At 40.6% G+C, this 16,737-nt stretch overlaps 1 protein-coding gene across 1 annotated transcript; it reads right to left on the minus strand.

Moving 5' to 3' along the window:
- Positions 1-1,096: 1,096 nt before the first annotated feature.
- On the minus strand, positions 1,097-13,619 carry SNRPA1 (small nuclear ribonucleoprotein polypeptide A'). The gene is made up of 9 exons (XM_073227254.1): positions 13,455-13,619; positions 11,714-11,861; positions 10,682-10,760; positions 6,698-6,744; positions 6,309-6,411; positions 5,639-5,718; positions 5,156-5,231; positions 4,401-4,494; positions 1,097-1,373 (listed from the first exon to the last, which is right to left on the minus strand). The coding sequence occupies exons 1-9, from the start codon at positions 13,534-13,536 to the stop codon at positions 1,315-1,317; spliced, it is 768 nt and encodes a 255-aa protein (XP_073083355.1). The 5' UTR covers positions 13,537-13,619; the 3' UTR covers positions 1,097-1,314.
- Positions 13,620-16,737: the final 3,118 nt, after the last annotated feature.

A 16,737-nucleotide genomic window follows, 5' to 3' on the forward strand; every position in this document is an offset into this window, starting at 1 on the left:
CTCTAGTGTTTCTTGTGCTCTTCACAGAGTTAGCTGACCTGTCTGAGGATAATGAAAGGCTAGAAATCTTCCCTAGAATGTTGTCTTCTGATGGAGAGTGCCTAGGAGCCTGCCAGAAGGGCAGAGCCTCAGGCCCAAACACAAACTACATTTTACCAAGAACTTCTGGAGATTCATTTCACCTTGGAGTTGGGAAACCATTGGGTTAGGGTCACACTGAGGAAATGTAAATGCTAGGTTCTTCTGAGGCCCAAGTTCACCCTCCTCTCCAAAGCCTTCTGAAGACCGTACCACACTCCTTTCCTTCAGTTGCTACTGCACTGAGGGTTCCCTCCATGGCTGCTGTGGTTCTGTCTTCCCAGCTAGACTCTCAGCTCTTTGAAGGCACAGTTCCTTCATGTCTTAGGCATTCTATATATGCTTTACAAGAAGAGCACACCAGCCCATCAGCAATCACCCAAAAATATGTAGAGGCCTACTCACATTTAGAACTTCCCAGGGAATTTTGAAAAACAACCCAAACCAAGGCCAGCAGATAAAAAAAGATGGATGGCAAAGGTGCTCACCATCACCATCTTGTTTTTTTTTTTAGATTAGCTCACACTGGCCATAACAGGGTGTGAGGAATGTAACAAAGCATCTAGGCACCATGAGGAAATGGTGCCTTAGTCTGCCAGCCAGGGCAGCCATTGAGTCCCTCTACCACATTCTAAATGTTGGAAGATGCTACTTCTCTGCTTGAGTTCTATCAACAGGCAAGCAAAGTCACATTCCCCTCTAGTTTTTCAAATCAGTAATTAGTATCTGCATGATGTTTGTACGTAGGGTTAAATAAAAGCTCGAGAGGAAGATTTCTGTAAAACCCTGAAGCCTGACTGCCTTTAATAAAGCTCTCAGTATTTGTGCAGGAGAAATGCACCAGAGATTGCAGATTCTTACTGACAATCACTGGCAATATACGGATAATCTTGTTTTATTTGGATTTAAAAATCCAAACACTTCACAGAGGACTGGGAAGCTTACTGAGAAACCATGCCCACCACATTTCCAATTTATGTCCATATACTTTACTGCACACACCTCAATGACACATAACTAGACAGAACAGTGTCTTTTATTTTTTAGTATTTGTAGAAAACTGGCATTTTGATTTCAAAATCTGTATTACAAAGTTACCAGCAGCAGTTTTAAGCATTTCAACAATGCTTATGAACTCCACTTTGCTGACACAAACAAGGCTATTTCAAGTTCAAAAAGCAGAACTAGTCTCAAGTGGGCATACTGTATATCCTGTAGACTCTCAGGCCACATTGCTCAGGACCCGTTTGTAACTATGTCTTCTTCCATCTCCTCTTCACCATCATCTGTGGGGCCTAAAGAAAAACACAAAGACTGAAGCCACACTGATTTTAGACAGCATGCTTGCTCAGTATGTGAGTGCCTGTTCTGTCAGACTATTGCATGCTAGGCCCTGGACTAGGTACAAAAAGGCAACAGCAACTCCTACCCTCAAGGGGCTTAGAGTCCAGAGACCATCTGTCTTTGGCAAATATTGGAAGGGATGGTTAATTCTTAAGGGGAAGGGTCACAAAGGTGTCTTCTGAAGGTCAAACTGGTCTGCCATTCTTAACCACTTTTGGTTGAACAGATGATTCATTTTTTCTGAAGGTAAAAAGCTTACACTTTGTTTTGTTTTTTTCCACTACCACGGGCAAAGAAACTGGGAATATTCAAAAAACATTTGCAGATCTACTATATGACAGATATTGGGAATAGTCAGTGACTTTATTGTCTCTAAATTATGGAAAACATGGTAACAACCACCAAAGTTTGTTACATTTATTCAACAATTTATGGCAGGTATTTTGGTCAATGTCTGAAAAAAAAAGATTTTAACCCTGTCAGTGTTTGGGAAAATTAATGTTTAAACCTACTATTTTTCTAGTTAGACCCAAACATGAGATTTTTAGATACAAAACTACCAAGAAAGAATGTCATTGGGAAGTGTTACTCGGAAGCCTAGGCCCACTGAAATCTTGAGTACCATGAACAATTTCTATTTTCCTCTCCCCAGTGTTTGTTCATATTACATTTAAAATCCCAAGAACTCCTAAGGCCCAAATTAAACATTCTACGGGGAAGCAAATTAATTTAGCAATTCCGTGTATTACAGTCACAATAAGCAATTCTGGTATGACATCATCCCCCAACCTGTCACCAGCAAGTCTTGAAAGCCTTCAAGAGACATCTGTTCTCAGGACTAAAGACATAATCCCTCGCAGTCCAGTGTCCTCGTATGTGCTTACTGCCTGGTCACCCCACCACATTCTTTGTGCTGTGAGCTCCACTCACACCGGCCTCTTTCAGTTCAAGTGCACAAGGCCTCCTTCTACCACAGGGTTTTCGCCAGCGCAGTTCCTCCCAGAATGCCACTCTGCCTTTATCTAGTTCAGCAGTTCTCAAAACATTTTAGTTTTAGGACCCAAAAAGCTTTTGTTTATGTAGAGTATGTGTTATCAATACTGTATTAGAAATTAAAACCGAGTATTTAAAAAACCAGTAATTCATCAAAATAATAAATCTATGAAGTTAATATTTACATTTTTATAAAAAATGGTATTTTCCATAAGAAAAAATATTTAGTGAGAAGGCTGGCTTTATTATATATTTTTGCCTATCTCTATAATGTCAGACCAATAGCAGTCAGCTGGACTTCACCATTCCACTGTCACAATATGTTGTTTTGACTGAAGGACATGAAGAAAATCAGCCCCTCACAGTATCTGTAGAAAAGGGAGAGTATTTTAATAGCCTTTGCAGGCAGCTGTGGATATTTATTTGACACTATGCCAAAACTTGACAAAAGTAGTAGTTCCTTAAAGGTTAGTTTGTAATGTGTAGTTTGAAAACTCATCAATGACCTTTTCAAACTCTCTTACTTGAAAATCCATGTTTTGTCCTGTACTATGGATCATTTACACATGCATGATTTTGTAGCATCATTTGGAAAATAATGGTTCACTCAGTTATGCAGATCTTTCAAATACTGACCCATTTCATTTTACAATATAAAAAAATCATATTCATTAATATCACTAATTTCCTCATAAGTCTCTAGGTACTGGGTAACTGTGGTTCAGTTTTATAGCTTTTAGTTTTTGCTTAAAAATGTGGATGTTATCATGCTAACCAACACTATTAGTTGTTTTCCTGGAAGTGACAAGCTCACTTCATGTTTGAGAAGATGCCTGCTTTCAACTGAAATGGTTCTGTTAGCACACAGACACAGCCTTCCAACTCAGGAAGTGTGCAGAAGTGCTTTATGCACCACCCCCTTCTGTCATCCAGAGTATGAAAATATGTGCACGTGACAGGTGGTATTTCATATATTAATAATTTTCATTGCTTCATGAAGGACATTCTTAAGTTGACACTGGCATGTATTTTACTGAGAGGTGCACAGTAGTTTAGAATATGACAACTACTCTGATAGCTCCTTTGGGAATCCTGACCTTGTGCTAAAGTGCCAACAGTTTCACACACCATTGCTCTTGCACGATCACTACAAATGTCAATACAATTAAAAAGCAAGTAACACCTTGGTGTTTATAGAAAATTCTGACCTCACAGACCTCAGAGGTTCAAGGACCCCACAGTGAGAGCCACTGGTCTCTTTATAATGTCTTACTCATTTTTAGCATCAGTCCAAACGTTATTTCTCAGGGAAACTTTCCCTGGGTTGCCAGTTTAGGTAGAATACACCAGTTACATTCACATCAAAGTTTGTGAATATGCATTATTTTGAATTTTTACTTTATACTCCCAGTGTCCAACATGCTGCCTGACACAAATATTAGAATAGCTAATACTTACTAAAACTTACTAATGTCAGACCCCGTACTAAATGCCATCTATGAAGTATCTTACTGAGTCCTCCCAACAACTTTCTGAGGTTGGCACTATTATTATCTCAGATTTAAAGATGAGAAAATAGATTTAAAATTAAATGGGGATTAAAAAACTTACCCAGGGGCAGAGCTGGTAAGGCTCAGATCCGAGCTTCAGGCTGTCTGGCTCTGGAGCCTGTGTTCCCAACACTAAGCTGTCCTATACATACACGGGCTGAGGTCCACGTGGTTGCCTCCAATGCTCAGTTTCACTCCATGGCTACAAAATACTGTTTGCTTCAAGTCTGATATAAAAAAATCTCCAGTCCTATGACATAACATGCTATCCACCTCAAATAATTTATCTTTAGAAAGTATTTAAAAGAATTTTGTGTACATTAGATGGTAAAGAGGCAGTACTCTAACATTCTTGGGTCAGCATCTAAACTGTTTTGGAATTACTTGAGTATAACATAAATTTGGAAGTACAAAGACAGAACGTGACTTCCTGACCTGATCGGCGTTCTCTGCCAGGTATCTGACCGGACTGTAGCAAGCCCTTCAGCCGCTCCACTTCAGCCAGAGTTGATGCATTTGCTATAGCATTCTGGAGGACACAAGAAAGACAATGGAGATGGACAATTGATTTCATCTGTTATCAACCACCAGAGAACACCTACAGAAATTAATACTGACTTTTTGAGTTGGAACATTAAATACCTGTGCTGGAGAAAGAATTATATTGTCACACTGAAATCAGCCCCAAAACCAAATCATATAAATTTCCAAAATTTATAGAAAACGCAGAACCTCTTACAAGAAAACAAATAGTCATTGTACAGGTCTTAAAATTAGCTAACTAAAGTACCTACTTGGAATTACATTACTGGATAATTCAGGAGGCAGTATTATAAAATTAGGATTTCCCACTGGTCATCAAGCAGGATCTTTCAGACAGCAATTCTTTGAAAGTAAAAATTAAGGCAGATACTAAGATGGCATACAAAGGTAACTAACTGTTCAAATAAACACATCCTGAGGAAATGAGACCAGAGCTACCACTACTCTGACTGGCTTATGTAAGTAATTCAAGTCAAATCTGGTCAAATAAAAACTTTAAGGTAGTTTTTCCTTATGCAGAAATATAGCTAGATTCTAACAACTGTGGGGAAGAAACCTGCAACATTCAGAACTTAATATATTATATAGTTTCGTATCCTAAACTCATGGCAGCTCTCTCTGGTCTGAGAGTCCTAACACATTATTACCTTGATTGCTTCTACATCCCCTGGAGATGGCCCGCCTTTCTTTTTGTCAGTTGGCAAACCAGCACCTGGATTAAAGCTTAGGAGGGGAGGGAAGAACATAACTGTTAAATCCAGACCAACGGAAATTGCTTCTCTTTTACTTTCAAAAGCTTTTGAAAGTAATTCAACCAGTGTAGTATCTTATCTTTGTTAACAAACTGATACAAGAAACTCTCTCCTTCAGAAACACCACCCAGTTCATCTTCCCAAAGAGAAAGCAGGATGTATGTAATGTCACATAACGACTGAATACAGAAGTATTTGTTCTGCTAACTTGGTAGAAATCTCATGTGACATATGGCCATTGACAGTCACTGATTCTCATCACACAAATTTAATACTGCATTAGTTGCAGGTGCTTTGTTTACTTTTGTAGGAGGCAAACTGCCAGACAGATAGTGTTTCTGAAGGTGAAGTGGAGTGAATTGGATATCTGTATCTTACGTTTTGCTTCTCCTGGCAATATCCTTTGCAAGCTGTGCACCCCGTTTGCCCTTGAACATTTTCTCTGCTTCCTGACGCTCCTACAGCAACACCACACACAGAGTTAATGGAAATAGGAATACCACATGCATTTAGATGCATTCCTCAGAAAACATGGGAGAAAACTCTCCTGACATAGTCTGGGCTGGTAAAAATACCAAAAAGCCAATTTCAAATTGAAAAGAGACACAATGGTCTTGCCTTCTCTGAGGAAGCTCCATGAAGAAAGTTCCCTCTCCTACTTTCAAGGAGGGGGGTCCCAAGGAATTAAGAAGGTTAAAAAAAAAAAAAATGAACTCCCAATGAAGGGAAAATCATTCTAACAATAAAATGGCAAACGGACAAAATTAAGCTCCCTGTAGAGGTATGTCCCCAGTCTGCTGCTAACAGCTCTCACTGTGGCACTGAGACGGTGCTACCCCTGCAGTGACTGACACCACGTAAGGCGGCTTTAATGCCAAGTCCTATCATAAACTCTACTATGAAAAAAACCTGACATAACATTTTCTTTCCCACATTTTTATTACAAACCAATGGTAAAACTTTAGGCAATTAAAAAAATCAGTAACAATAAGTACAAAGGGAAACACACAGATCTATAATGACTTACGACCAACACAATAATACTCACTTTTAGTTTCACCTTCTGGAAATCCAGTACTCTGACTTGTGGAACTTTATAAATTACATACAGTCTGTAATGCTTCTTATTTGTTACAGGATTTCTTAGAATACTACAAGAAAAGGAACAGTATAATGCCAATCTTGTCCATAGCACAGCACTCAAGAGGTTCATTTTAATAGTATCTAATGAGTTCATAAATTGAGGAAAAATTCACCACTTTTCACATTTCCATGTCATAACTTAAGTAACAGTTGGAAAATTTTAACAGGGCCCAAGGGAAATATTTTCAATATTCATTTTTGAAAGGTACTTTTTAGTGATTGCTTTAAGGTCAACTCTGGTAACAGTATTATTTTAAAGGACTTCATTGTCACCACCACAAATAATTTCCATACCTTAGGTAAGTCAGTGATTTGAGAGATGCCAAGGGATCCAGATCACCCTGTAAAACAGTGGGCACAGATAAGAACACAAATACCACGCACTATTCTGATACTTTGAAATGGGGGATGCTTTTGGAGCAAGGACTCATCTTTTTATTTTTTTACTGATCTAGTATCTAGCACAATACTAGGACATCAGAGAAGTTTAATAAATGTCTACTGAGTAAACTGGTGAAAAAATTCTGAGCTTCTTAAACTTAAAACCTTGGCCACACATACAGCTTCTGTTCCAATAATAAAAGAGACAAAAAATTGATTTCCTGTAGCTCAAAAGAGCTACAGTTTAAAGCAACGATTTAGAAAAGGAAGTTGATATAACCTAAGCGCACACGGGGAACCTGAAGACGGGATCCTGTAATCTTGTAGGTGGTTTTTCCTGACAGTACCTTTAGGTGTCTGGGAATAACAGGCATACCATCTTTGAGTGAAGGCATCTTTATTTTAGGCTCCCCCAAATCTCTTCAAATAATTTGTTATTTAATTATTAAATAACTATAATATATTTATTATTTTAATTTGGATCACCAATATAGTTATTTTTTAAAAAAGACCAAATCATGAACGAAGGCAGGTCAGTTTTTGAATCTCCCCAAATTGTAATATAAAACAGTACAACAAGGATAGCAAAATCAAAACACCTATGGCCAACAGGTACAACTAAGCTAGACGAAAAGGTACTCCAACAGGAACCTTAAAACAGGAACAAGCAGGAGAGACTATTTTGAGAGCCACCAGACTTGCAAGGTGACAGCATTTGTGCAGGAAAAAGCAGAAGGAGGAAGGCAAAGGAGCGCATCACAGCACTGAGTTCAGTGAGGTTGCAGCGAGGCCTGAAGAGCCTAGTGTGGTCTGGGCCCTTGCTCTTGACAGTACCCAGAAATTGTGTCCCTTCCAAGGCAAAGCCCTACACTGAAGAGAAACTGTTAGGAACAGATCAAAACTGAGTAACACGGGGCAAGAGGGACAATGAGAAAAGAAGTACAGATAAAAGTTGGGTAGGGGTCATCTGCAACAACATGGATGGAGCTAGAGGGTATTATACTCAGTGAAATAAGTCAACCAGAGAAAGACAAATATCAAATGACTCCCCTCATTTGTGGAGTATAACAATGAAGCAAAACTCAAGGAACAAAATAGCAGCAGACTCACAGATTCCAAGAAGGGACTAGTGGTTACCAAAGGGGAGGTGTGGGGAAGGGCAGATGGGGAGGGAGGGAGAAGGGGATTGTGGAGTATCATGATTGCTGCACATAGTGTGTGTGGGGTTATGGGGAAGACAGTGTAGCTCAGAGAAGACAAACAGTGACTCTGGCATCTTTCTACACGGATGGACAGCGACTGCAATGGGATATGGGGGTGGGGGGGACTCAATAATAAGGGTGAATGTAATAACCCCATTGTTTTTCCTGTGAAACCTTCATTAGAGTGTATATCAATGATATATATAAAAAAGAAAGTGGGGTAAGGGTATACAACAGAACCAGAAATTCAGTTTAAACTGCCTTTTAAAAATACCCACACACATCAGAGGGAGAGCTCAAGCTTGCTGCTGGCATACTGTCACTAAAAGAAATCTTCAGGATGACCCAAAAAGCAACAAAGGAAAACCACTATCACATGATCTCACTTATATGTGGAATCAGAAAACACAGAGTTCAACTCATATAGTAAGAGAGTTGAATGGTGGTTACCAGAGGCTGAGGGTGGGGGTAAGAGGAGATGAGCTATTGATCACAGAATACAAGCTTTCAGTTTATTTGGTAAATAAACTCTGGAGACCTAAAGCACAACATGGTGAGTTAATAATAATGCACTATATAGTTGAAATTAAGAAAATAGATTTCATGTATTGTTACCATACAAACAAAAACCAACTATGTAAGGTGACAGATATGTCAGATTGTGGTAATCATTTCACAGTGCATACATATAACAAAAATCACGTTGTACACCTTAAATATATACAGTTTTTGCCAATCATACCTCAGTAAAATGGCAAAACACAAAACAGAAAGGAACAAGGAATGGCAACGAGTTACACACAAACTATATAAACATGATGACGTCTTGGTGGGTTTTTTAAAGAAAGAATACTTAAGAAGTTAGGGGGCTGTTAAATTGTTAAGAGGCGAAAGGTATTGGTTAATTTTAAACTTTTTAGTAAGTATTTTTAATTCCTAGAATGCTTAGAATACTTTCTACACTACTAGAAAGAAAATTGGATCAAAAAGACAGAGAGAGAGGGGGTGTGTGACAGTGAGTGAAAGCAATAAAAGAGAGAAAAAGAAAATGCAGAATGGACAGGACAGATAAAAGCTCCAAAAGAGAGAAGGTAAACTTAAATATACCAGTAGTTACACTGAATATAAACAGACTGAATACTGCATCTAAAAGACTTCAAGCAGGATTTAAAAAAAAATTCTTTCCTATGCTGTTTGCAAGAGACAAACCCAAAATATAAGGTACAGAAAAGCTGAAAGTAAATTTTGGACAGAAAAATTTTGTCAGGAACACTAACAGAAAGAAAGCCTGTTTTGGGATATGACAGCAGATAAAATAGACAGGAAGGTAAAACAGCACTAAGAGACAAAATCTGGTCACAACATAATAAAAATGTTTGGTTCACCAGGAAGATTAAAAAATTTTAAATTTGTATATATGAAACAAAATAACCTCCAAACATAGAAAGCTAAAACTGACAGAAATTCAAGGAGATCATCAAATTCACTATCATGTGAGCTTTTAACATATCTGCTTCAGTAACTGGTAAGACAAATTCAGTTTTCACCTTTGCAAACAGCTTTAAATACAATTAAAGCATACATAAAAACACAAACAGCCTTTCACACCACACATTCCCCAGGAATATATGTCTTGGGTTGAATACCTTCTATATTTTAAAAAGGACATGGCCTCAAACTAGTGCTTTCTTACTTCTGAAGTACTCCTTTGAGAATCTGAATAAAACTATGGACCCAGTCCACTAGGAAAGGAGCAATCAAGGAAACAGGGAAGGGAGGTAAGGTCGTAGCAACCCAAAATCAAGTTTTATAATATGGACTTAAACACCTAGTGGTTAAGTGAAAAATTTAGGTTGCCAAACAACCAATAGTATGAGTTCAATTTTGTTAAAAATTATATGTACAGAGCAGAAACTGAAAAAAGTATAGAAAAAAAAATAGGTCAAAATAATCAGATGCAAATAGAGAAAATGAAACTTGCCCCTTATCTCAACAGAAAAAGCAATCCCAAGTGGATCATTGATCTAAATGTGAAGAATAAAACAGTTTCTAGAACTGAGTTGTCCAACAAAATTTAATGCACATCATGTATGTAACTGAACATTTTCTAATAGCCACCTTAAAATAAAAAGAACTGGAAAAACGAATTCTAATAACGTACTAGGCCTGTTATTCAAAATACTACCATTTCAACATCAATATAAAAAACTTACTGATAGTTTACATTTCTTCTAGGGGGTACTACAACTTTGAAATTTGGTGCGTATTCTGTGGTTCTACTATCTCTGAATTCCAAGTAACCATTTGTGGCTATCAGCTACCATCCTGGACACCGAATCCTAGAAAATAACATGGGTGAGTTTTTGACCCTGGGGTAGGGAAAGCTTGACAGAACATCAAAAGCACTAGCAACAGCAACAAAAGGCTGATACAGTGGATTAAACTTGGATTAGGAATGTCTCCATCAGGGGCACCCGAAGAGAGTCACAGAAGAATCAAGCTATAGAGAGGGAGTGGACAGATACCTGCAACACATATATACGAAAAAGGCCCAGATGCTAAATTAAGAAAAAGATAAAGGATGATGACATAATTTTCTGGCTTTTCCAAATTTTCTATAAGAAGCACGTAATACTTTACCTCCTCCTCCCAAACTCCCATACTCCCAAACACATTTTTCCCCTGCTCAACTTACCAGTTCCACAAGACTATTGTTGGTGAGAATGAGTTCTGTCAGACAGGGCAGAGCCTGATCAAGTCCCTCACCTACACGGCTAAAACAGAAACAGACAGACTCTTAATAAAAGGGAAAATTAAGTAAACTAACAAGTTAGTATCTAAGTCCTTGCTCAGGCGATTTCAGACCTTAAAGTAGGAAGAACCTTATAGAGATCTTTCTTCCAACCCTCTATCTGATGGAGGGAAAATGAAGCACAAAGAGAAACCTTGTGTGAAGTCACGGGGTTAGTGACAGAAGTGGGATAACTTCAGAAACCCGTACCTCCCAAGAGGTGCAGGGGAACCTTCCCACTACCACCATCTAGGAAAACTTAAGAAAAGGAAAAACTCCAATGGAGAACAAACTACTCAGCTTACTTCATGACTTCTGTCAAAGTAGCACAGAAACACAAGCGATTATGCATTTGCAGCCCAGGTACAAGACATAAAATTACTACACCATAAGGGAATGGTTAACTTATGAGAAATGTGCCCAACTAGAAAAAGCAATCCACCATTTAGTATTTCTTACACACATTGTCTATAGACCCTCAATAACTTTTCTCCTGTAAAATAACAGTTGATGAAAGAGGCCCCCCCCCAAAAAAAATCTCCATTTCAATTAGTAACATTCTAAAAATCATCTGTAGTTAAAGAAAAACAAACGGCAAAGTGCCTGAGGTAGAAAGAGATGTACAGTCAAAAACTGAACTGTTGAACTTAACATTTTTTAATATGCTCCCTCTGATAATTATTATTGTTTTAGAAGCCAATATGTATACCAACAAGCATGTTTTCAATTTACAGTAGAAACTTATAATGAATACATAAATATACAAGATTTCATGCAAATAAGACTAAACCAATACCAAATTAATCTCTGGATCTCCAGCTCATTTCTCATTTTAAAAAGAAATACATAGGTTTAACTGGCAGCATGTACTATGTCTTCAGGGACTACTGCAACACTCTAGGGAAAAAAAATTAATTCCCATGAGCTGACACTTACCATATTCTATTGTTGTTCACTAATAATGTTTTCAGTCTTCTCAACAAAGGAAAACCATCCAGTTTCCTGATTTCATTGTCAGAAAAATCAATTGAATCAAACTGGTCTAAGGTGGCACCCAGATTTTCAATGACAGGAATTTTATATCCTGTAAAATGGAGGGAGGAGGGGACAACAGTTTTAATATAATTAAAAGGTACCTTAAAACATGAGCAGTATTTCTTGGTAATTTGACTCAAAGCTTTCATTTATTCAGAAAGTATTTACCTAGCACCTGGGCAGTCTCAAGGTGCTGGCACAGCAAATGAGAAGAACCTGAAGCTTACCGTCTGGCCATGGACCTGACAGTGGTGGTCACAACAAGGATAAGGGCAATGATGAGGATACTTACTAACTGTAAATTGACAGCTAACATCTTTAAGAGTATTTACAAGGTGCCTAACACTGTTCTACGGAAGGCCCCAGAGCTGGTTAGGTGGCATAACAGGAATTACACTGTGAGCTGCTTATTGTTGGTGTCTAAGTCTTGTTCATATATTGCGGATGAGAGTTCTCAAGACTCTTCTGCATTCTACAGGCCAGATTCATAGAACGTAATCAGGATATCCTCGTCATTTCATGACAGTTCCCCTTTATTTTTGCCTCCCCCAGTTCCAATCCAGGGTTGAAGGTCATAAGTAAATCACCCTGTGAACAGTTCACTCAAATACTCACTGATTTGTCTAAAATTGTCATGATCATTGTGCTAAGTGCTCGGAGAATTAAAGAAATGAACCTAGCTAAGGTTAAGTACACAATTCATGGCTGTAAGGGCTATCAAAGTATTCTCAACAATTGACGCACTTGAGATTTAGAGAGATGGCAAAGATCAACCTGTGTCAAAGAGCGAAAGTGGTCAGTTACTCTTTAACCTTTATCTAAGAAATTTTCATTTCAACAAAATAAAAGCACCGGGCTTTGCACTGAGCAAAGAACCAAGCGGAAAGCAGAGCCTTACAGCAGCGCTGCTGCTGCTGCTCCCGCGAGAGCGAATCTCAGGCCCTGACAGCTATTATTTTACCCCCGGGGAAGTTGCTCTTCACATCCTTCCCAACGTCTGAAATGCTGAGGAGGTAACTGCAGCCCCAATTCCTTACCTCGCCGTATTACGGCCGGAACAGCTGCGTGCATCTGAACAGTTCATAGAGCCCCCACCACTAACACACACAGGGCACGCGCTAGTGCAAGCCTCCAACAGTTAGCTTTTTAAAACGTTTTGATAAAAAGGGAAATATCAGACAATTGCAGCTAACAAGAAGGAAATACTGGAGAAGCAATCCCTTTTGTTCCCGGACTTCGTTTCTTCCCTCACAAACTAGAGATAATTAACACGTATCCTATCCATACCTTACACAATCACTTTTAACGTATTTACTGAGCAACCACCATTCGCTCAGCAAGAGGCTTAGAGCCATTAGTAAGTATATTTTCCCGGCTCCCAAACCGTTTACACCGCGAAACACGCCAAGCAAGGCCTAATGGGCCAGGAAGTAAGCAAGGCGTCCGTGTGTGTGAGCATAAGCGGTAACCGAAGCCTCAGAAGGGCCTAAGGGACAGTCTTCTGGCAGCAACGGCAAGACGCGGGCCGGGGCGGTCCCGGCAGCCGCCTCGGGGCCCAGAGCGGCGGCCAAGCTCCGGCCCTCAGCGCACGCGGCCGGACGCGCTGAGGCCCGGGGCCGCCCCGCTCCTTCCCCCGACTCACCGCGGAGGTCCAGCTCGCGGTCCCGCACGGCGTTGGTGTACTGCGCCGCCTGCTCGATCAGCTCCGCCGTCAGCTTCACCATCCTGCCCCCTCTCGCTCCCGTGCCCGCGGCCGGCCCGCAGTCTCCCGCCAGCCGGACGTCCCAGCGTGCCCCGCGCCCCGCTGCCAGGCAGCGCCAATCGCAGGGGGCGCGTGCGCACTCGGCGCGACATCCAGGCCGAAGCAATCGAGGAGCCACGCCCCCATCTTGTCCTCAATTTCTTAAATCCAGGCGCGCATTTAAGATTTTGTGTTTTGAAGGCATCAGAGTGTTAGTAAAAAGCACAGACTTGACTCAGCTGGCGAGAAGGGAAACTGAGATACATGCTTGACATTTGCACACTTTTTCTCCTTGGGACATTTGCTGATTCAGACTTAGAGCATAGGACTGAAAAGCCACGCCCAGCGGTAAGAGCTCCAGTGAGAAGTAGCGACTGAGACAAGCACAGGCTAAGGGAGCCTTTAGGTAGTCTCGCAGGCTGGGACTGTTACACAATTAAGTTTAAAGCCCAACGAGTAAAAGGATACTTTGGAGCAGGGTGAACCCAGACTTTGAAATGGTAAGCAAAGGGCACACCCTCAGAGGACGGACAATCAGATACAGATCAGCCTTGACAAAAACCCACTTTGAGGACCAGCTTTGAAAGAGCTCAAACTGACAGTGGACTAAGGTCATCAATCCCTGTTAACACCTGTTTGCCGTAGCAAAAGTCAGTCTTCTGCAGAAAATGATAACATCCAGAATGTAAAGGTAGCTCTATAGTTTTCTGTAATAAATTGAGCTCAGTATTCAATAAAAACAACGTATCAGGAAAACAATTAAATGCTCAAAAGCTAAGACAAAGAAGATATAAACAGAAACAAGAGGATGAAGTATTGAAGTTATAAGAATTGGTTAAAAATACTATTGAAAGAAGAGAGGGGATGCGAACTCAACAGTCCAAGGAGGTTTATTGCTGAACCTGAGAGGGACCCCCCTGTCCTGACAAGCAGAACAAAGGAAAGAGGGTCTCTAACAGGTCAAGAGGCTTTTTATGGCCAAGGCTTTGGCGGACTCTTTGAGGGAGGGGGTCAGGGGAAAGGTGGGCTTGTGGCTTGCTGACGTGTTCTCTGGAGGATGCTTGTAACCTAAGTAATATGAAACCTAGGTCTCTCTGAGATGGAAGGTGGGCTTATTCGAAAGGCAGTACTCAGGTCCAGATTCTTTCACTTAGTTTTGCCTCTCCCACCCTCCAAATGGAGGGTATTTTCATCTGTGTTGTTTGCTCTGTATTCCCTGAACATACCTATAAAACATACTGAAGAACAGTGTTTGAAATTTGGTAAGGAATCCATGCAATTTTTGACTGAGTAAACAAATATGTGCATGAACTAGCAAACAAAACTTCAGGGGTTCTGAATTGAGGACTGATAAGAAGAGGAAGGCACATGGTTGGTACAGGGTATGAAAGAGACATTATTTGGAGTTCTCAGATATCTATCTTAATATATGAGTTTTTGTTCAAGTAGTTTTAATGGCAGAGCTGGGAGTTAGATTAAGGACACAAATCATCAAGATTTTTATCATGCATTCTATAAAGTTCTTTTTAAGTGTATACACTTCCATTGAAAATATATGGAGCATATACACTTCTATTTGATGCTTTGCAAGAATGCCTCAAGGTAGGGATAGCAAGTATCAGCATCCTTCCTTCATGAGAAGCTTAACTTATTCAAGTTTACATCATAATTTAATTGTAAATGTAAAACTAAACTCAAGAGTTTTTTTAGCAGTTCTTTCCCAGAAGCCCATGACATTAATAAGACCCAAAAATATCTATTCAGCTTCTGGTGACGCACACACTACAGACTCACTTATGGGTTATCCATATTAATGGAGAGAACAAGTGATTGATACAAAGCAAGGGGAATCTTGTTTGTCCTCCATTAATATTAATGGAAAAAGTGGGCTCTAACACCTTCAAGGTGGCTTGAGACCATCCTATCTGGGTTATGGGCAGGTGCATATTCAGTCAGCATGGTTTTCTCTGTTACTCTGAGGAATTCCCATAAAACGTAATGCTATTTATTGAAACAGATTGGGAATATTGGGGTGATTAGGAGTCCCGCAGCACTGATTTTTCCAGAAGCTCTTGACTACAAAGTGAAGACAGCTGGTTTGGACACTTTCAGCTACGAAGGACTTGTTTGGACCTTAATTTTCACAGTGGATGAAATGAGATCATTTCATCTCTGCAGCCTTTCATATAATGTCATCCAATCTCTATTTTGTGTTTAGGAAGACTTTTAGAAATTAAAAATCAAGATAAAAAGTAAATGGATGAGGGGCGGAGCCAAGATGGTGGCGTGAGTAGAGCAGCAGAAATCTCCCAAAACCACATATACCTACGAAAATATAACAAAGACGCTTCCTAGAATAAAGACCAGAGGACACAGGACAACATCCAGACCACATCCACACCTGCAAGAACCCAGCGCCTCGTGAAGGGGGTAAAATACAAACCCCTGCCCGGCGGGTCCCAAGCACCCCTCCCCTCAGCTCCCGGCACAAGGAGAGGAGTCAGAGCGGGAGGGAGAAGGAGCCCAGGACTGCTGAACACCCAGCCCCAGCCATCCAGACCAGAGCGCGGACACAGTGCATGTGCAGGGCCCTGGATACTAGGGAAACAGGGCAGCAAGAATGGTGAGTGGGTACCAGAGGCGGCACCGGGAGGACAAAAGAAAAGTGAGCGGCCATCTTTTTGTTGTTGTTGTTGTTGTTGTTTTGTTGTGGTAAGTGCTTTTTGGAAATCTTAAAGGGACAGGGACCCCAATACTAGGGAAACAGGTTAGCAAGACCAGCAAGCGGGTATCGGAGACTGGCGCCGGAGAACAAAAGAAAAGCGAGTGGCCATCTTTTTTTTTTGTTGTTGTTGTTGTTGTTGTTTTGTTGTGGTGAGTGCTTTTTGGAAGTCTTAAAGGGGCAGGGCCCGACACTTAGTCCAGAGGTAGGGAATCCGGGGATCTCTGGGCACCCTAATCCCCTGGGCTGCAGGGAGCACAGAGGCCCCTTACGGAGATAAATAGCCTCCCCGCCACTCCCCCTCCAACGCAACTTCACCACTTTGGAGCAGCAGCCCGTGCCAGGCCAGGCCCACAGCAACAGCGGAGATAAACTCCATAGCAGCCGAGCAGGAAGCAGAAGCCCTGTCTACGCGCAGCTACCCAGCACAAGCCACTAGAGGTCGCTATTCTCCCAGGAAAG

The sequence above is a fragment of the Manis javanica genome, chromosome 18 (genome assembly GCF_040802235.1).
Source record: "Manis javanica isolate MJ-LG chromosome 18, MJ_LKY, whole genome shotgun sequence".
NCBI lineage: Eukaryota > Metazoa > Chordata > Mammalia > Pholidota > Manidae > Manis > Manis javanica.